The sequence below is a fragment of the Heloderma suspectum genome, chromosome 1 (genome assembly GCF_057233095.1).
Source record: "Heloderma suspectum isolate Gila_16-S chromosome 1, 16-S_ref, whole genome shotgun sequence".
Lineage (NCBI taxonomy): Eukaryota > Metazoa > Chordata > Lepidosauria > Squamata > Helodermatidae > Heloderma > Heloderma suspectum.
In genome coordinates this window covers 392,071,754-392,093,335 of record NC_139458.1, presented here as the reverse complement: position 1 = coordinate 392,093,335, position 21,582 = coordinate 392,071,754, and the positions used below count along the sequence as shown (strand labels likewise).

General features: G+C 44.8%; 1 protein-coding gene across 2 annotated transcripts in view; it reads right to left on the bottom strand.

The window, feature by feature from the left end:
* ITPKB (inositol-trisphosphate 3-kinase B) overlaps positions 1-21,582 on the bottom strand; it is a 115,458-nt gene that overhangs the window by 12,208 nt on the left and 81,668 nt on the right. For both annotated transcript variants that reach the window (XM_084828639.1, XM_084828640.1), the window contains exons 3-4: positions 7,689-7,788; positions 1,070-1,283 (exon numbers count right to left, since the gene is read on the bottom strand). In XM_084828639.1, the coding sequence (XP_084684765.1) occupies positions 1,070-1,283; positions 7,689-7,788 (314 nt within the window). The remainder of the gene's footprint in view (positions 1-1,069; positions 1,284-7,688; positions 7,789-21,582) is intronic.

The following is a 21,582-nucleotide window of genomic DNA, read 5'->3' as shown; positions in this document are numbered from 1 at the left end:
GCCATTACAGGTAATATTCATTCAAATAGGTGCTCTATTTAGGATATTTTCTGCACAGGTTACATCAAGACCTTCATTATAATCTCCCACATTTAAACTGAATTTAAAAAAAAATTAAACAAAATAAGTTTAATTCATTTTATCACAGTTACATACAGGAGGGAGAATTACACATTTAGCTTGTGAAAATATCCACAGAGATCACAGACACAACCATCATAGTCCCATGTTGCCTCAAGTTCCACAGTTTGCACAGAGAACCTGCTTTAAGTAATATGGGTGAGGATGGGAAGAGTATTCACACTGGTTACTGTGCTTCCAAACTACAACTATACACATCCTAGATCATGGATAGGCAAACATCCCAATGTTTTGTACTACATCCAATTGTGATTGTGGCCAATGATCAGAGATTATGGAAATTGTAGTCCAAAACATCTGGAGGGCAACCGATTGCCTACCCCTACCCTAGATTGTTCCTTTCATTCTCCAGCGTAAAAGGCATGGTTGTGTCACAGAGATTCATAACTTGTCATTTTATGTCTAAAGGTCAAAGATGGAAACGTTTGCTTTTTTCAGAGACAAGTAAGCATCTCAGTCAGAGTTCAAACACACATAAACAACTGACCTGCGGTGATCGGGCATGCACATCTGATGTGCAACTGAACAGCAGATTTGCATTAGTGCAAACAGCAGCCCTCACCAGGCTGCTCTGAGACAAATCACTGTACATGTTCTCTTCCCTCCTCTCTCTCTCTCTCTCTCTCTCTCACACACACACACACACACACAGTGAAATCTACATTTGTTAATAGCAGGAGAAATGCATCACCCTTAGGGCCTAATTAGATGTTATAGGAGAAATCACGCCTCCCCTGTAACATCGTGTAAAAAAAAAAAGTGTGACATGATGATATTGTACTTGACGTTTCCTTCGCCTCCTTAAAACAGCAACCAGTGAACTGGAGCAGGGAAACATTAAGCACAACAACATTTAGTCCTGCATTTAGTTTACAAGATGTTACTGGGGAGAGGCAGATTGTGCCTTTCACTACAAAGAAAAACTGACCTGACTCCCATCTTGCAGTCCATGACACAAGGAGAGTCAAATTCAGCCAGGAGATCTTCCATCTGATTGTACCGCTCCCCATCCTTCACTATGTCTCCATGGTAGGCAGGAACATATGGCTTAAGGACATCATTCATCAAGCGGTCCAAGCAGCGCTGTTCGGACTCACAATGCTTCTTCAATATCCTCCCATTAGCTGCAGCTTTGAAGCTACCTGAAAAACAGACCGGAAGGTGGGGCACTCTGAACAGTTTTTTATTGGGTACATTTCACACAGCTCTAGAATAGTTCCCTGATTCCAACCAAATGGTTGTGCAGTGAGGTTTGAGAAGTGTCAGATACTATTACACTCAGGCATCAACTGGGAAGAGAATGCAAAAACAAGATTACACTACTGTTCTTTGAGAGTAGTTGCAAAGATGGTGGCTCCCTGTTTATGGAATAATCTCCCTGACGAGGTCCGCCTGGCACCAACACTCTCATCTTTTCAGCACCAGGTTAAAACTATCCTCTTCTCTCAGGCATTTGGCAGCATACAATGAGTCTCTTGATTGTCTCTGGCTGATGTTTTTGTTTTAGATATACGTTGTTGTTGTGTGTGTTATTTGTTCTATGTTATTATGTGAATGGTTTTATATTTTATATAATGTATTTTAATGGTTTTTAATTTTTGTGAACCGCCCAGAGAGGGGTATATGGAGCAGTATAAAAATATAATAAATGAAATGAAAGATTCCAAGCAGTGTCCAATGGAGACCACCTGAGAGCAGCCAACCCTGCCACTTCCCTTCCACAAGCAGCACCCACCGTTTGCGATTCCAAGAGCAACTGACTCATTTCTGGAACAGGGCAGGCCAGTGGGGCTTGCATAAGGGGAATGCTTATTTTGGAGTTTGCCCTGAAATGCTGTATCTCCATTCCACAAGTGGCAAGTGCCACTTGCAGAAGGGAATTGGTGGGGCTGGGCACTTATGGAATGGAAGTGGTGATGGGCTGCCCCATTAGATACTGCCCCCTCTACAGTATGGTGCCATGTGGCCCAAACCTCATGTATGACAATAACTTGAGGGTCATTTGAAAGAAGCCAGCAGCATCCTTAAGAGACTGAGTGGGCCATTTTGTTAAATATTCACTACTTTTCTTCAGATTCAGAAGCACCTCACAATAACCAATAAAAAGATGTTTAACAGCCTCTCCTGCGTACATAGGTGCTAAGGCGACATCCCTGTGTTGAGTTGCTGCAGGTAGGGACCAAACTAAAAATGACTAGGCTATTATTCCCATGTCCATGCCATTCACATATAGCAGGGGTAGGGCCTGGGAGCTAAATCTGGCCTGCTGGTCTCCTTTTCCTGGCCCTACCCCCAACCACAACTGTGTGGTGGTTTCTCAGCTTTTTGCATTACTTGCCCTGTTTTAAAAGGTATGATCTAAAGGCACATGAGGCAGCCCCCTTGCTGAAGCTAGCCAGATCTGGGTCTGGTTAGTGCTTGGAGGGGAGACCATCTGGGAACCACAAGGAGCCTGTGGGAAGGAGGACCAGCCAGCTGCACCAGGTGGATCCTGAGCCTGCTTCTGCCCGCGCCAAACAGGTACTTAAGGCGGGGCTGCCAGAGGCAGTGCCTCGGCGTCGCGCCAAGTGCGACGCTAAGTGTGCACTTAGCGTCGCACTTGGAGTCGCACGGAACAGCACCTGAAGACCCACCCACCTGCCTCTTCAGAGACACTAGGAGCCACAGATACCAGCAGCAAATAGCAGCAGCAGCAGAGGGCAGCAGCTTTAAAGATGAGGGAGAAAGGGGCAAACGTGGACTTTATCTGCTCCTTCTTAGCTGCTGTTCTCTTTTATCTCTTTTATCTTTTATATTATTTTACACTGTTGAACACTTTTATATTCTTTTACACTGTTGAACATTTTTATATCCCAACATTTTAATATGTGCCTGGGAGGACTATTGAGCAACACAGGGGGTCGGGGAGGTGCCACTATAACTGTGGTCACAGGCAGGGGGAGGTATGGCATTGGGGGATTAACAGGCCAGCTGAGGAGAAGAGGGGCTAGACACCTTACAGCTGTCCCCTCTTCTGGTTCTTCCTCCAACCTGATGGTTCCTGGCAGCCTTACCAGTCTGTCCTCGGGTCTGATGCTGCTGCTGCTGAATGCCAGGTCAGCCCAAAATAAAATCTCCCTCATCCATGATTTGATCGTGGATGAGGGGGCTGACCTGGTATGTATTCCTGAGACCTGGGTGGGGGAACTGGGAGGGGTCACTCTCTCCCAGCTGTGCCCTCCTGGGTACTCGGTGCAGCACCAACACCAACGTGAGGGTCGGGGAGGGGGGGTTGCCATGGTCTATAGGAATTCAATCTCCCTCTCCAGGCTTCCTGCTCATTCGAGTGCAGATCTTGAGTGTTTGTACTTTGTGTTGCGTACCCGGGACAGATTAGGGATTCTGTTGGTGTACTGCCACCCCATTGCCCATCAGACTCCCTGCCTGAGCTGACAGAGGTGGTCTCGGACTTGGTGTTGAGGACCCCTTGGATGATGGTCCTGGGGGATCTCAACTTCCATGCCGAGGCTGCTGTATCCGGGGTGGCTCAGGACTTCATGGCCGCCATGACAACCATGGGGCTGTCCCAACATGTCATCGGCCCAACACATATAAAAGGACACACGCTCGATCTGGTTTTCTCGACTGGGCAGGAGGATGCTGATCTGAAAGTGGAGGAATTAACATCTGTCCCTTTGTCATGGTCAGATCACTTCCTGCTGAGGTTTAGACTCCGGGCAGCCTTCCCCCTCTGCAAGGGTGGGGGACCTATTAAAATGGTCCGCCCCCAGAGATTAATGGATTCCGATGGATTCCAGAGGGCTCTGAGGGATTTTCCTGCTGGTATGGCTGGTGCTCCTGTCGAAGCCCAGGTCGCTCTGTGGAATGCAGAGATGACTCGAGCGGTTAACATGATTGCACCCAAGCGCCCTCTCCCTCTGAGCAGAGCCCAGCCAGCTCCTTGGTATACACCTGAGCTGAAGGCAATGAAGCAAGAGGGGAGACGGCTAGAACACAGGTGGAGGAAAACTCGTGCCGAGTCTGACCGAACACAGGTAAGAGCCCACTATCAAACCCACTCTGTGGCAGTGAGGGTGGCAAAGAGACAGTTCTTGCACCAGCATTGCATCTTCTCAGTGTTGTCCGGCGGAGATTTTCCGAGTCGTTCGAGGCCTGTTACATTCTGGGCCAGGGAGAGAGACGGAGGAACCCTCGGTGGCACGCTGTGACGAGTTTGCACGGCACTTTGAAGATAAAGTCGCTCAGATTCGTCATGAATTGGACACCAGGATTAATGCAGTTCCATTGGTAGAGGCGTTCAGAGCGCCGTCTGGTCCAGTTTTATTGGATGAGTTTCAGTTACTGAGGCCTGAGGATGTGGACAAGGTGCCTGGCCAAGTCCGATCGACCACTTGTGTGCTTGACCCTTGCCCTTCACGGCTTAGTAAATCAAACAAGGAGGGGATGTCTGGCTGGGTCCAGGAGGTTGTAAATTCCTCCTTGAGAGAGGGAGTGGTGCCTGCCACTTTCAAAGAGGTGGTAATTAGACCACTCCTGAAAAAGCCTAACCTGGACCCAGAGGATGTTAATAATTATAGGCCAGTGGCCAACATCCCCTTCCTGGGCAAGGTGCTTGAGCGGGTGGTTGTAGGACAGCTCCAGGCACTCTTGAATGAAACGGATTATCTAGATCCATTTCAATCGGGCTTCAGACCTGGTTTTGGAACGGAAACTGCCTTGGTCGTCCTGTGGGATGACCTCTGCCGGGAGAGGGACAGGGGGAGTGCGACCCTGTTGATTCTTCTGGAACTCTCAGCGGTTTTCGATACCATTGACCATGGTATCCTTCTGGATAGGTTGTCTGGGTTGGGAGTTGGAGGCACTGCACTACAGTGGTTCCGCTCCTACTTGGATGGCCATTTCCAGAAGGTGGTGCTGGGGGATTATAGCTCTGTGCCATGGCAATTGTGCCATGGGATTCCACAGGGCTCTATTTTATCCCCCATGCTGTTTAACATCTACATGAAACTGCTGGGGGAGGTTATCCAGAGGTGTGGGCTGAGGTGCCATCAATATGCAGATGACACCCAGCTCTGCCTCTCTTTCTCATCAAAACCAGGTGAGGCAGTGGCTGTTCTGAATCAGGGCCTGGGCACGGTAATGGACTGGATGAGGGCCAATAAACTGAAACTCAATCCAGACAAGACGGAGGTACTGTTAGTGGGTGGTTCGTCTGCCCGGCTAGGTGATATTCAACCTGTTCTGGAGGGGGTTGCACTCCCCGTAAAGGATCACGTTTGTAGTTTGGGGGTGCTCTTGGATCCAGAACTGTCACTTGAGGCACAGGTGAACTCAGTGGCACGGAGCACTTTTTATCAGCTTAGGCTGGTATACCAACTACGCCCTTATCTGGACACAGATAGCCTAGCTACAGTTATCCATGCTCTGATCACTTCTCGTCTGGATTACTGCAATGCGTTATACGTGGGGCTGCCTTTGAAAATGCTCCGGAAACTTCAGCTGGTCCAAAATAGGGCAGCAAGATTGTTAACAGGGACTGGCCTGCGAGCTCATATTATGCCAGTACTTTTCCAGCTGCACTGGCTGCCAGTCCATTTAAGGGCCCGATTCAAAGTGCTGGTATTAACATTCAAAGCCCTTAACGGTTTGGGGCCAGGTTATCTGAAGGATCGCCTCCTCCCATATGTGCCTGCCCGGACCTTAAGATCATCGTCAACAGCCCTTCTCCGTGAGCCCCTGCCAAAGGAAGTGAGGTGGGTGGCTACTAGGAGGAGGGCTTTTTCTGCTGTGGCACCCCAGCTCTGGAATGAGCTCCCTAGTGAGGTTCGCCTGGCACCTACGTTGTATTCCTTTCGGCGACAGGTGAAGACCTTTTTATTTTCCCAGGCATTTTAGCTTTCTAAACTTTTAGCTTTGCTGTTTTAAATCTGTATTTAAACTCCTGCACTGCTGCTAGGTTTTATTGTGGTTGTATTGTTATATTGTGGTTTTAATGTTCTATATATTTTAAATTGTTTTATTGTGTGCTGTTTGGTTTTAATTTTTGTGAACCGCCCAGAGAGCTTCGGCTATTGGGCGGTATAGAAAATAAATAAATAAAGTAAGTAAGTAAGTAAGTAGCCATCTTGAGTTCCACAATGGAAGAAAGGTGGGATATAAATGTAATAAATAAATGGTTGAAATGCCTCTCCTAAGGTTTAGTTATTGGCAGTAAGAGATTTAAGGTAAAATATGTTGGTATTTTTATTATTTTGGCTCTGTCCTTTTTGTCTGCAGCCCCATCCACCACTGGAATGAAACCCCCAAGAGCTTCTTTGAAATGAGATTCGTCCCTGGGCTGAAAGAAGTTCAGCACCCGTGACATTCAGAGTGGTGTGTGTTTTATTTTAACAGGATTATAGGGGACAGTGCTGCCAAACCCCTCCATGCCCATATCCGTGCCTTATAACCTTGTAGTCAGTTTGCTCCAGCCACTTCTCTGTTCCTGGCTCCAATTGTGGAAGTGAGCTGGGAATGAGGAGAGATAAGACATTTGAGCGGGAAGGGTTTCCATCTGTTGCACCAGCCAGTTTCATAAGGCATTTCAGTGCACCTCAGCCTGTGTGCTCCTTTTACCATGTATGACCTCCACACCCCCACTGTATATATGAATGGGACAAGACTCATGAAAAGCAGTATGTGCTGACCACTGTCATGACTAGTTTAGTCCAGAGACTTGTGACCACCTTCAGTACATTGAGTTGTATGGGATGGGATGCATATTCACTGGGCTGGGAATGCCATAAGATGGATAGATATGCAATGGTGCATTAACAGATAATAGCGTATGTTTGCAAGTATCCTTTAGCGTACTTTAACACAGCGTTGCTAGTAGGCTGCACAACAGGAAAGCCTGGGAGGAGATCGACACCTATCACCTGGAGGCAGGTGGAAACTAGAGGGAAGTCTAGTTTCTAGATAGCACACAAGGAGAACCTCGTAATTCCAAGGCCACATCAGCAATGGAAAAAGCTGCCTAAGGAAACTGCAGAGTCTCCTTTCTTGAAATCTTTTCAAGAAGAGGTTGACAATATCTGGTAGGGATATATAGGATAGATTGATTAAGGGCAGAGGAAGCTGAACTAGACTGGATCCCTTCCAGCTCTGATAGAGAGTTAAAGCACTGCACTTTTGGGACAGAGCAAAGTCTTGCTATGACAAGGAGTTCAGATCATTTGCTGGCAGCAGAGACATGGCATTGTTATGTGGTCAATCCATTACTATGGCAAGAAGGGGTGAAGAGAGAACCCTAGGAGCATTTGTCCTAAATACCATACATTTTCCAAGGGCTTGTACATAATCAGTCACTCTAGCACACACTCATCCTGCCCCTGTAGAGATAACAGAGCAAGATAAAACACAAGCACTTAGAATTAAATTTCCAGAGGCAATTTATGTCAAGGTAGCTAATTATCTTAAATCCACCGAGAGACTTCCTAAACACCTTCCTATCATTATGTGAAGTTTCCCTTTGAGATTTATGCAGCACAACATGACCTATTCTGTACCTGCATGTCCTGCTAGTTGGATCCAAGGATATTTCTTCTTGAACGACATAACGAAGGGAGACCAGTGCACCATGTTCTTGATCTTCCGCCATGACTTGCTCTAGAAAGGGCAAAAAAAAAAGGAAAATAAACTAAATAGTACATGGAAACTGAACCCCCAGTACTATCTGACCTAGAGGTTGCAGTTAAATGTGAAAGGGGAAATTCTGGTGGAAGAACAAGCTGAGACAGACACCGAAGCTAGAGAAAACAGCATCTAAATAATCCAAGGATCGATCATTCTACTTGTGTGCTCTACCTCTTGGGCATGGACTGAAGGCACATGAGGCAACCACTTTGCTGAAGCTAAGCAGGTCTGGGTCTGGTCAGTGCTTGGAGGGGAGACCACCTGGGAATCCCATGTAGCCACTCTGAGTTCCATGATGGAAGAAAAACAGGATATAAATGTAATAATATAACCTATGAAGAACTGTACAAATGGTCAGACTTTCAGGACTGACTTGGACACTAGCCCTATTCATGTGTTCCTTACTGGTATAAACATGCAGGGAGGGGGAGCATGCTAGCACCGCATTCTCCTTGCACATTTCCACTGCTCTCTAAACACGGAGGAAGACATTCTGAAAAGGAGAGCCTCGTCTATCCATGCAGACTCTCCACGCAGTCTGGAATGCTACTTTTCTAGCATTCCACATCACATGGAAAGCCTCCACAGAAAGAGGAGGTTCTCCTTTTAAGAACCTCACCCTCCATATGTAGAAGACAATGGAAATGTGTGAAGGGGGGTAGGACTAGTGTGCTCCACCTCCTTGCATGTTTACCCTACACACATAAGGAACGCCTGAACAGGGCTACAGACACAAACACACCATGCTTGTGTGCATGCATGAGAGAGACAGAGACAGAGAGAGAGGAAGAGGGGGAGAGAGGTAAAGAAGCTTACTTCCAAAACAAAAAGGTAGGGCCGTACCAGTACAAGAGAAGATCTCAAGAGGACTCACCTCTCTCCCTTCTGGTAAGAACTGAAACATTCTAGAATTGCCCTTCCATCCAAAAACCTATTTTTGTTTTCCCAAGAAAGACATCTGCTTTGGGCATTAGTTTTGATTACATGAGTATCATGTTCACCAAGCAAAGCAAATTAACAGCCATATTGAGAACAGTTTCACCTTTGATTAAATTCTTTATTAAAAATGGGTCTTCTGGGAGAGAATGTGCTGGAAGCTCAACTGAAGCAGGGTGGTGGGGAGGCAGAGTAGGCGAGGGTCTACACCAGTCATCTTACCCTTGCAGGAAAATATCAGAGAGGCTGAAATTAGTCCCCAAACCCAGCAATAGACATGGCAGCAGAGGGCTATAACAAGATATTAGCTATGACCAGGGACAGGGCATGTGCATTAAATTCCTTCCCTTGACAGTTTCCTTGGCTATCAAGTCCTCTTTCTCTTCCAAAGCAACTTCAGGGTGGAGGAAGAATACGAACATTGAGTTCTTTTTTTGTAGGGCACACTTGTGGGTCCTCCCAAAAAAAGAAGAATGTCAGCCAAGTGCATCAGAAAAGTGCTACTTACAAACTTAGGAAAGCCTCAGTCCTTCCTGAAGGAAAACAGTTTCCCACAAGTTGTTCAAATGGAATACATAGCTAATTAGGGCTGAGGCATTTCTTATCTCAAAGCCAGAAGGCTGCACAAACCATCTAGGAAGACAATATGCAAACAGAAAACAATGGGTGAAAATGCCTAATTACACAAAACAAGACAACCAGTATTTTAACTCAGATCAGTCAGTTAAGATGAAGTCTACACTGAAAGACTGAACAGAGGACCAAATAAATTAGACACATGGAAAGAGCAACATACTGGATTGGTCGTTATGTGAAGTACGCTATAAAAATTAAGATCCCAGGCAAAACTGGGATCCCTGTTATTGCATACTGTTCTTAGAACATCCTACTGTGGACAGACCTCCTCTCCTGCTCCGTATATGGAATGCTTTAAGAATCCTCCACAGCTCACAAAATGATTATTTTCCCCATATTACAAAGCAAGGAAACTAGGCCATAGAAAGAAATTAGGCCATAACCCAAGGTTCATCAAAGTAGACTGAACTGCAGGAAGAGCACAGTGGAAACAGTATGTTCAGTATGGTGAATTTTAAGTGATAAAGGTATCTTCCCTATGCCTATCCTTATCCATGGTGTTATGTCCCCCCACTTTTCACGCAGACCAGCAAGCTTTCCAAATAAACTTGCTTCTGGGCCTTTAACTGCAGCTCGACAAGGAAGTTTAGCAAGTGAAGCTTTTACCATCCCTTCCTCCCCATACTGTGGGGGGGAGGCTTGGTCTGCCTCATTGATGCATGCCAGAAGGCTGCTGCTAAAAGCACAGGAGCAGGGCCAGTAAAACAGAATTTGGGAAGCCTATTCCTTTACCACATGGGTGGGCAACTTGTGGCCCTCCAGATGTTTTGGCCTACAACTCCCATCAGCCTAGCCAGCCTAGCCAATGGAGATTATGGGAGTTGTAGGCCAAAACATCTGGAGGGCCATAAGTTACCCTACCCACACCTCATGCTTGCAAATATACGCAATGCTCCACATTGGAAGATTCTGCATCAGGCAGACATAAGCTAATGCTATTACAGTGGTAGTTTTAAAATCCAAAGAGTGTGTGCTCCCAGGTCAGGTGTAGGCAACCTGGTGCCCTCCTGATGTTTTAGATTATAACTCCCATAATCCCTAAAAGTTGGCCATGGCAGCTGAGGCTGATGGAGCTGTAATCCAAAACAGCCCTGCTATAGGTGCTGCCATTCAGGCATGGAGCTGGCTAAGGAGGCACTGTGGTTCTATCCTTTCTGACCCACTCCATGAAAAGCATGTGGGTAGGGAAGAAAGGAAGATACGGTAGTGCAAGTTACAGTAGGACAAGGGCAGGCAACCTTTTTCGGTCATGGACACATTTGCCAAATTGAGAAACCACAGAATGGCTGCCATGGGAGGTGTGGCAAAGGACAAGTAACCTGCCCAAAAGACTGAGTACAAGGCAGAGGTGGGGTCTGAGCCCCAACATACTAAACAACTCCTTTGAACCCACAGTTTTCAGCACTAACAGAAACCTATTTCACAGCAATTGCAGCTGCCAGTAAGAAAATGAGTAGATTTCTTTAAAAAGTGGGAGGGGTAGGGCACCTTGGCAGGCACGAAGAAAGGTGTCCTGGAGTTCACTGGTGCCGATGGGTACCACGTTGCCTACTCCTGCAGTAGGATATTACTCTAGATGGGATTTCATCCTCACCTCCCTCATTTAATACTGTACTACTTAGTGACATGAGAAGGACACAGCAGGAATAAACATGAGGGAAACCATGACCATAAAGATCTGTGTTTATATTACAAGGAAGTCCAGAATTAGAAAACAAATGTCCAGCTATGCCCACACTATATTATTCAAGAGGAGATGTGGCCCAGCCCCTGCTAGGGGGTCTTTGGGTATTGCTAGCCACGCCTTTAGATGGTTAATGGAAAGAAAGAAAGAAAGAAAGAAAGAAAGAAAGAAAGAAAGAAAGAAAGAAAGACCGACCAGTGTGGTCTGTCCCATCACAGCAGGTGTGTGACAAGCAAAGTCCTGCCTGGTGGAATTTCTCTTTCTGGGCTGCTCCTGAAGGTGCAAAAGCTTTTTTTGGCCTGGACTCTGCAACCCGAGTAACAGGGTACCCTGCCTCAGGACACGGGAGCAGCTAGAATGTCCACAGTGTTCCTTGAAAGCCCATCACAGGTGTATACTCAAGATCATTTAACCAATTAGTTGCCTCTTCTTGCACTTTAGGGACATAAGAGCACTGCTGGATCAGATCAAAGGTCCATCTAATCCAGCAGTCTGTTCCCACAGTGGCCAACCAGCTGCCCACGGGAAACCCAGAAGCAGGACATGAGTGCAACAGCACCCTCCCACCCATGTTCCCTGGCAACTGGTGTACTTAGGCATACTTTAATCACCTTTTCCTAAACTTAGCAAGATAAATGAGCAGTGAAAAGGTGGATTCCTCCCCACCCACTACTCTTTGAACATATGTTTTGTGCTAATGGTTGCAAATATAAAATCATGGGTTGGTAATCACTGCAAATTAAGGCTGCAATTCTATACACCCTTAACTTGGTGTAGACCGAGTGATCTCAATGAAGTTTACTTCTGAGGAGACATGTGTAAAACTGAGCTGTATGTTTTGGTCCTATGCACATACCTACTTAGAAATAAGTCCCAATGCTCTCCTAAGTAGAAATACATAAGTTTGGATCCTAAGGAAACCCACAGAAAGAAGGTTTCCTCCCCCTTCTCCCCCCTGCACACCCTGAAAAGCCTCTCTGGAGGATCAGGGGGTTCTCCAGAACAATGTGGGATGAGGCAGAGGAGTGGGGAAGGGTGGAATCACCCAAAATTGGGAACACATTTGCCCAATTTTGGGCAACTTCTCCCTCTCAGAAGCTCCCTGTGCCTCATTTCACATTGTTCCAGGGGGTCTCCTGACCTTCTACAGAGGACTGTCAGGGACTGCTGGGGGCGGGGGATGAGGGAAAAGGAAACTTTCTTTCCAGGGCCCTCCCTTAAGCTGTCTAGTTCAGCCCTAAAATAAAGTTGTTACTTATATCATGGGGTTAACAACCATGGCTGGAGTTTAAACATTTGTAATACTAGGTCTAGTGGGGGTGATTTCCTCATTTGGAACACGGCACAAAGGGAGGGGAGGTGTAACCCATTCATTCTTAGCCGTGATCCCATTGAAAATCACCACCTCCTGGTGAAGCAATTCACCCTAGAAAAAAACTCCCATTGGCCTCTCCTCCCCGCATGCTACCATCCAATAAAAGTAATGTCTAGTTTGACCTTTGGGATCCTAGCCATAGACTCAGGGAGCAAATAATCTGGAGTAGAAGGCATAATGTATACATGTGGCCCTAAATTTTATAGGAGAGTCTATTCTCTAGGTCACAGAATATGCAGGACCACCTAAACTGGCCACGAAAATAATTAGGAATAGCTTTGACAGGACCAGAAGGATCAGTTTAGCACTGGGATGGTTTTGCCAGCAGCCTCCCTTCCCTCTCTGTCAAGTCCACGTTTATTCAAGTTGTAGCATTTGCCAAATTTCTGTCAATGTTTCTGAAGACATCTTCCTATACCAACATGTGGGTTTCCAAGAAGAATGCCAAGAGCTCTGTACTTTGGCTCTTTTGTTCCTCCTTGGCAGAAAACACAGTTGGATTCCCCCTTGCTTTTGTTTCTTTTTTTTTTTTAAAGCAGCCCTTTACTTTGACTGATGTAATATTTTTTTTAAAGGAGAGCCTCCAAGGGAATTTGGGCTTCACATCAATAAAACTTGCCCAGAAGAGGAATCCTCCTATAAAAACAGAAACATAAGTCACTCAGTCCCAGGATAAGAGGGACTGCCAGACAGTAACTGTTCTGGAGCCAAAATTTTGTTTCCTCAGTGGTCAGCAGTAATATAGCACAAGAAAACCTTGAGGTACTTCAAAGCCAGAGCTAAATGAAGCAAAGCTGCTTCAGGAATAGTACCATGATAGCTTCCCAAACAATGCTGTTGTAAACAGACTCCATGCTTAGCGAAATCTTCCCATTCTAAGTCAACAATGTTCCAATGAAGAGTTAGGCTCCTAGAGGTACAGCTGGGAACTCCCTAAGACATGTGGTAAGGAAAAAGAACTGTTGGTTCAAACAGCACCTTTCTTTTGTGCAAGACACTGAAAAACCCTTCATGGCAGCAGCACATGGGAAAATGTAGCATTTAAGGACTCCTTTATCTGTGTATTGCCCAACTGTGTGTGGAGTATGCACACCAGCACCTGTTCCCTGGGAACAGTGCCACTGCATGCACACAATTGGGCAATGCACAGATAAGGAGTCCTTAAATGTTAACATTTCAGCATATGCTGCTGCCATGGGGAAGGATTTTTCAATGGCCTGAACACAAGAAAAGTTGATTCTTATAATGGTTTGTTGTTGTTGTTACTATGAACCTAAAGGGTAAACCCATGGTATCAAAACCAGTGACAATTCACTGAGTGGCTGGAATGTTTCTACCTTAAATACTTTCCGTCAGGGTACATTAAGGGGGGGGGGGAGTTTGCCTCCTCAACACTCGGGCACATATGGAAATAGCCTGATTGTATTTGTGTAACAGAGTTCCATTTATAGGAAACATTAATGACACAGCTCTCTAGTAGGAAGGGGGTATTAAAGAAAACTAACTCTTTCGCTTCTTATAGATGATAGATAGCCTACATTTGTGTTGAGGTTGTAGTTGTTTTTAAAGACTGATTTCTTAAGAACCCTCTTTCACACAGCTCTCTCGTGTATGGATGTCTCATACAAACATCTCCATGGAGATGTTTGGTGGCTGAGACTCCCTGCTGAACTCAAATATCATACCTCTATAAAAACAAACTGTACACTTCAGCTAAATCAGGGGGCAACCTGTTGCCTTCCAGATGTTTTGGACTATAACTCCTATAATCCCTGGCCATTGGCCATGCTGAGTGGGGCTTATAGGAATTGTAGTCCAAAACATCTAGAAGGCACCAGGTTGCCTTCGTCTGAACTAAATCAATACAGAAAACACTTCAAGTTAAAAGTTGAGTTATCTATCCCTGTGTATTCTCTCACTTATAAGTTTCTGCCTAAAATGCTTACATTTTTTCCCCATCTGAATTTGTCCTTGGATTTGGGGATTCCAAATTAGAATGCAACCCTATCGATTGTGCCCTTGCTGCTCGGAAGTCCTCGAACTTGGAGGCTTCCGAGATTCCTATGTCCCGCCAGGCTGAAGCCGGCAGGATAGGAGACTATCTTTGCCTCCCCATATTCCATCTTTGGTGATTTTTGGAGGGGGAAGAAAGGGGGCTGGAGGAGGCTCAGGATATCTCATATCCTGGGCCCTCTGGTGTCCTCCCTTCCCTGTCATCAGACTCCCTTTCCTCCTCCAAGGTTGCTTTTCCAACTGGCATGCTTCTTTCCGTGCTGGCTGTGAGGGGGGCAGATCTCCGACTTCTGTTTCCAAGGTTGGAGCACTGTCTCTGACCTTGGAAGGGTTTTTCCAAGCAATCCTATGGTTGCTGGGATGCTCTCCCAGGTACTACAGGATTGCTTTCTTACCTGGTTTGGTTTGTGGAGCAACACCAATGCATTAGTGATCTGTTACCCATATAACCCTGACATCTCCCCACATTGTGGCCCAGCTTCTCATGCTATCTTCACCTGTGCTGACAGGCTGAAAATAAGAAGTTGTCTGTATTACAGAGAGGCTAGGTTCACACACCAGGGCCCATGTTGATGGGACTTTACCACCTACCAGGATCTCTTTCACCAGCATCTAAAGTCAATCATGGCTGGAGAGGCTTCAGGGGCCATTGCTCTCTGAGGAAAAAGCCCCACAAAAATCTATCCACCTCAACTGCTGCAGTTGTCTGCTTAAAACAAGAGGTTCTCATTTGCTTTAGCAGAAAGAGGCCTATCCTGACTGGGCAAAAATTCAAATTTAGCCAGAATTTGAATGCGGATTATATAGTTTCAGGTATTATGGGAATACTCTTTCATTTGCAAGTCCTGCCAAGGGAATATATTGCCTGCCAGATAAGGGAAGCTAATCTCTCATTTCCTTACAATTTTCTCCTTGTCTTTTCAGAAGAATTTAAGGAACGTCAGATGCTTAATAAGCTATCAACAAGTCTATCTATTGGCCCAAGTATATGAAGCAATCTTTAAAGGTTAGAAACAGCAATTTGCTGTGCAAACATTGCTTTTTCCCCTATTGTGTAAGACTAATAGATTCTAAGAGCATCCAAAAGAGTCCTAAAGAAGGAAAGAGAATGTTTGCCTAGAAATGAGTCAACCTATTTTTCAGGCTACATAATGCAGGCAGCCAAGTGGACGGGTGTGTGTGTGTGTGTGTGTGTGTGTGTGGGGTGAGGGGAGCAAGACCATTCCATGTTTACCAGGAGAGGGGGCAACTTTTTAGGAATGAGTTAAAGTTCCTTCAATGGTTTTTATTTTAAAAAATGTAAACACCTCCCTTCTCCCAGAAAGCAATAAGCACGGAAACTTTTTTTTACTGGCTAAGGACAAGTAACAGCAGGCTACTCCACCCATTTGCAAGCCTTGGCAGGTAGGAACTACTGGCTGAATAGTTTGCTACTGGAACCACAGCTCCAGTCCATTGGGATGTTCTGGCACATACATAGAAGCCCCAAAAGAGACTTCAACCCAAGTGCTCCATGACCCCAAGGGCGTTAGCCCTTGTCTACTGCAAAAGCCATTATCCCTCTTACACCAAAGCTTTGTTTTTCCACTTTCCTCACCATGTGTGTGTTAAGCTTTCAGACTCATCATCATCGTCATCAGCCTCTAAAAGCTGGGAAAGCTTTGCACTAGCTTTCCCAAGCGATAACTCAAGATCCTGGTTACTCGCGTATGCCAGTGATATACACAGTTATCCCATATCTGGGAACCACCATACAAAGAGAGGAAGGAAAAGAGCCATAAGGACTTCTTTGTCTATAGAGGTGTATATAAATCAAGCAAATAAGATGATTTTGACAGTGCTCCAGGGCTATCCCCAATCTTTCCATCACTATGACCAGAGGGGTTTACAGCTGTCTGAACTGCGGTGACTGGAGGGTGCCAGCACTTCAAGTGCACCTCCTGACTGGCACATTATAAAAAGAAGTCCCATGAGGGAGGAGAAATATTAACACTTGATTGCACCTCACATGTGCCTTTGAGAGACAGAGACACAAGCATAACTATGTCCTGTGATGCCATACACACACACACACACACACACACCACATACAAGCTACTTTTAATTGATTAAAACAAAGAAGACTCCCACAACGCCCAAGTCAGAGCCTTTCAAGAATAAAAGCAATGTTAAATTCACATAAATAAGAATTATTTTTACAAGATCACCAGAGGGAAGAGTGTGCTAAACAAACAGCCAACTTTTTCACTTGCCCCTGCCCTCTGTCTTTTAAGAGCAGCAGGCATTAGTCGGTGATAAGGATTATCTTCATGCTGCAAAGAGCTTCACCTGCTGATATAAAAGGCACAGAAGCAGCCCAGAACAGTTTTTTCCTGGTCAGTTGGTAATGCTAGTCCTAACCAGGAAAGGCCCATGAAAGATTTGATTTTGGCAGTTCGTTTAAACTGTAGTCCTACACAAAGGATTATAAGATTTATTGCTTCACCTTAAACCACCCTTCCCCGATCCACTGCCCCCCAGATGTTTTGGACTACAACTCCCATAATCCCCAATAGGCATGGCCATGCCTGCTAGAGATGACAGGGGTTGTAGTCCAACACATCTGGAGGGCACTGGCTTGGCAAAGGCCACAAAAGACACTTTAGTTACCAGGTTTGGTTTTGCCTGGGCCAAATTAGATGGTTTACCTTCCTGCAAATGCTTAACTCAGTTAACATCTACACAGAAGTGGAGAGTGGAAATGATGTCCTCAGCCATTGCTTCCTGCTGCAATATAGTTATGTGATACAGAAATACAAATGCCCTATGCATTTTAAAGTGTCAAGGAAAATGTTTGCAGTGGGATAGCTGTGTTAGTCTGTTGCTGCAAAACCAGCGAAGAAACTTTCAGCATCTTAGGGCACAATCCTATGCATGTCTAAACAAGCATAGAACTGTGTCTTTGAAGACAAACAAAAATCATTAAGGCATAAGGTTTTGTGGACTAGAACCAACTTAATTAGATGCAAGTAAGTATTGTCCAAGGTAAGTATTATGACTTTGACAGCGTTGATTACTGTGAATGGGCAGCTGAGTGCCAAGAATTTTAGCAAAAGAACTTTAAAATGTTCCTTTAGTGGACAGGGGTGTTCTGCTGATGGACAGGGAACAAGCCTTTGAAAGGGGACACCTTCAAGTGCTAAGAGATGGGGTCCAGGATGCACACTTTTCTTGGTGCGGCGTAGGAGAAGATAAACCAAGAGTTTCTAGTTTGTATTTAGAAGGAGAAAAGAGAGCCTAGAGTTCATCTGGAGTTTAGAAAAGGCATGCAGGGGCTCTCTGTGGGAATCTGATGTAGGCTTAGTGGCTCTGTTGTCTGCTTATAGGAGTGAATCTGCATGCACTGTGCTGTCCTTGTATATTTGTAAATAAAGGAAATATTGCCATGACAGTAGAAGTCCCCACTGCTCTCTTTCAAAGGAAACTAAGGGCACAAGCCTATGCATGTTTAGACAGAAAAAAGTACTGCTGGTTGGGGCATGCTGGGAGTTGTAGGACTTTTTTTCTGCCTGCATATGCGTGGGCTTGTGCCCTAACACATTCAGTGCTGCCCTGGAACTCCTCACCACTTGGGGGAGTAGGAGGCAAGCAGTATATTTTTCACACAGGAACCTGAGATTTTTGGCTCTTCCACTTGAATTTAGAATATATCTCATTCGAACAGAAGAAAATTTTGGAGAAGCAAGCTCATCACCCTTAGCATTTCTTTACAGGCCTTTTTTGGTGCTCTGAATAAATTGCCTGGAAAGGTTTAAGACCGCAGAGAAGATTTTGACAAAGGTGAAATGGGGCAAGTGTCACATAAAACAAACAGGAATATCTTGTGCTTAGAAGCAGCATATGGTAAAGGCTACAATTAGAGATACAGATGAGATTGCGTAAGACTGAAGAAAATCTTTATTAACCCTAGAAGTTGGGCAGGAACCCTTTACATAACTCCTTGCAAGAGAATCCTTATTCTACATTAAACAGCTGTAGTCCTTCTAATATGGTTGAATTAATTGTACACGGACAGGATAAATGTAATTGGCTTCCTCCCCTCCCCTGCTTTTTTTTGTTTCTGAAAAACCTTGACTACATTCTGATTTGGCCAAATAATTGTAACTAGTCAGCAAAAAAACAAAAACAAAACAAACACTGAAATTAACAATGCCTCTGAGCATGAGCAGTCTTTCCCCTCCAATTCTCCCATTCGCCAAGAGTCTACAACTACAGCACCACATCATTTACTTCCTCTGTGCCAATTAGGCAGGGCAGAATGGGGTCCCTGTGGAGTCAGGGAAAAAGGGGCCACTGCTCAGTTAAACAGCATTCCCCAACCTGGTGAGCTCCAGAAGTGTTGGAATGCAACTCCCATTATTCCCAGCCAGCATGGCAGCCATGATGGATGTGAATGATGGGAGTTGCAATCCAACATATCTGGAGGGCACCAGATTGGGGGAGGCTGGAGTTAAGCATCTGCTTTGATTGCAGAAAGTCCCAGGTTCACTCTCTGCTACCTCCAATCAAAGGACTGCAGGTAGCAAGGCTTGGAATGTCTCTGCTTGAAGACTTTGGACAGCCACTGCCAGTCAGTGTAGACATTTGAGCCAAATGGGTCAGTGGTGTAACTCACTATAGGCAACTCTGTAAGCACAGAAGAGAAAAGAACATAAAGCTGTAATTCATTGTGGAGGCAAGTTCAAAACTTTCCTTGCAGTACTAGCTTTCTACATGCATGGATTTTTCAGGGAGGGGATATTGGCAAGAAGCATTTAAATATGTGAATCCCCCACCTGCTGTGTGAAGACACACATTCTCTTCAACATGGAGATTAGATCTTGTATGGAAGCCTGCTATGAAGAGTTGAGAAGGTTCTAAAGAACAAGATGTATAGAAGAACTGCTATTTACACAAAAAATCTGCGATAACCTTGTAAACTATGTTCAGAGGTTCAGATGAATGGATGAAGATAAGGGGTACACACAGAGACATCCCCTGTACATGGAATTGTTGTGTGAAAAGGCCTTTTGTGATGATCTAATAGGAGACTTTGTTTTGTCTACTTGCAGAGCCAGAAGTCTACAAATTCTTCTGCCCGCAATGTACAGAGTTTGGGGATACTTTGAGGTGATTCATGGCAACTGGGACACTCTACCTATTACCTTTCTAATTATGTGAAACTATTTCAAAAGATTAAATTCTCAAATTCCCATTAGAAAGGCAATGAAGAAAGACACTAGCTTATTAACAGGGATTATCTATGTAGGAGTTATGTGAGCAAGAACGTGTACAGCTAATACTTTATCCTGCCTTAAAGAGATATTCCATGATACTGGCTTATACCTTGAACTATGCTAGAGCATTACGAAACTGACATAATGTCAATTAGTATTTAAGAGTTTCACTTCCAAAAAATAAAAATCAAGGAGTGTAGGTGTTTGTTCTCCCAGATTCACTCAGAAAGAGGAATTCTAAAACACTCCTCAGTATTTACTGACACCGATTAGAATAACTGATTTTAGAAATATGTCAGTATTAATTTTAACAAACAAAATAAAATTAAAACTGACTAAGTACTGCTGAGCGGCCCTGACTTTTTAATTCCATTCAAGGCCTCTTAATTCCCTGTGGTTTATATTTGGCATTAGACACATTAGTGTTTGGACAGCACTTTAATGATTTAAAGTGCTATTGAAGTTTTATTGTTTTGGAATAGGGAATGGAAAACTGAGATGCTGGTAAGTGTAGTAAAGAGCTCTTCATGGCCACGGTAGCTTCTGTTAAGTCAAACAAAGTCTCTACTCGACTTCTCACAGTGGTGGTGTTGGACTGCAACCCGCAATGGCACCAGGTTGGGAAAGCCTAGAGAACCCAAATTCTCCTCCGTACGTACTGCTCTCCTTAATTTTCATCCAGGTCTTCAATTGAATGGCAGTGCAACATATGTTAAAAACAAAGACGGGATGGTATGCAAAGAGAGCTCTCTTTCTCAACACCCATATGAGATGCAGAGCTGATGCACGATAGTGGCAAAGCACCAATAAAAAGGATCCTCGTTCATATTTTGCCTCAGCCCAAAACTTGCTGTTCAAAAACCTGACAGCCACTTGCCCGGTTTCCTCAGGGTGGCAAGAATGGGAGAACCTTTAGTAGAGTTGGTTCTTTTTCACTTCCAGGAACACATACGATTAGCACAGGTGGGCAGGTTATTTATATTTTTATATATATATTGAACTAGCAGCTTATGGGCTTATTTGTAAGGCTGCTCTATTTGGCCTTAGGCAAACAGCTTTTCTCAGACTTGGTTCCTCCTCTGCTATATGGGGCCCATAACGGTCAGGATCAAAGAGGCAATGCGTGAAGCACTTTGAAAACTCCAAAGACTCACAAATATTACATATAAAGTGTTAAATTTTACCTTTTCGCAATTGCTCAAGGCAAGATCAATTTAAAATAAAATCCTATATAATATCAAACTGATTCTCCAAGCAGTAAACCTCATGTAGCTGTTATTAAACAACTGAGAATCAAAACCCGTTGGTGATCTACTGCTAATTGTCCAGAGACCTACAAACAGATCTCAACCTACCTTTCGCCCTATCTTTGTTGTAGACATCAGTCAAGCTTCTGATAGCCATGGCACTCAGGGGTGACTTGTAAAGTAACCTTAAGCACAAGGAAACGAGTTTCCCATGTGGGAGAAAACACTCCTTGAGGTAACCTTGTCCTGAACTATCTAGGTTTTAAAGGTAAGAGCCAGCATCCTTAACTGTGACTCAAAAGCGAACTAGCAATCACTAAAGATCATTTGATGCTGGAGTGATGAGGAAACCCAGGCTGCCACTGAAACAGTTGTGGCTTCCAACAGTCTTCAAGGGCAGCCCCAACATAGAGCACATCCTAGTCATGAAATTCAGGTATAACAGTGGCCATACCAGCTGTCCAATGGAAAGGCCACAGTGAGCAAACCAAAGCTGGTTAAAAGGCAACCCTGTCAACTGCTGCCAGTTGAGCAACTCGATACAATCCTAGGGCCAGGATCTGCCTTCAAGTTACACTTAAGCCATGTCAGGAGTAGCTCCCATGGATATGTATAACATCT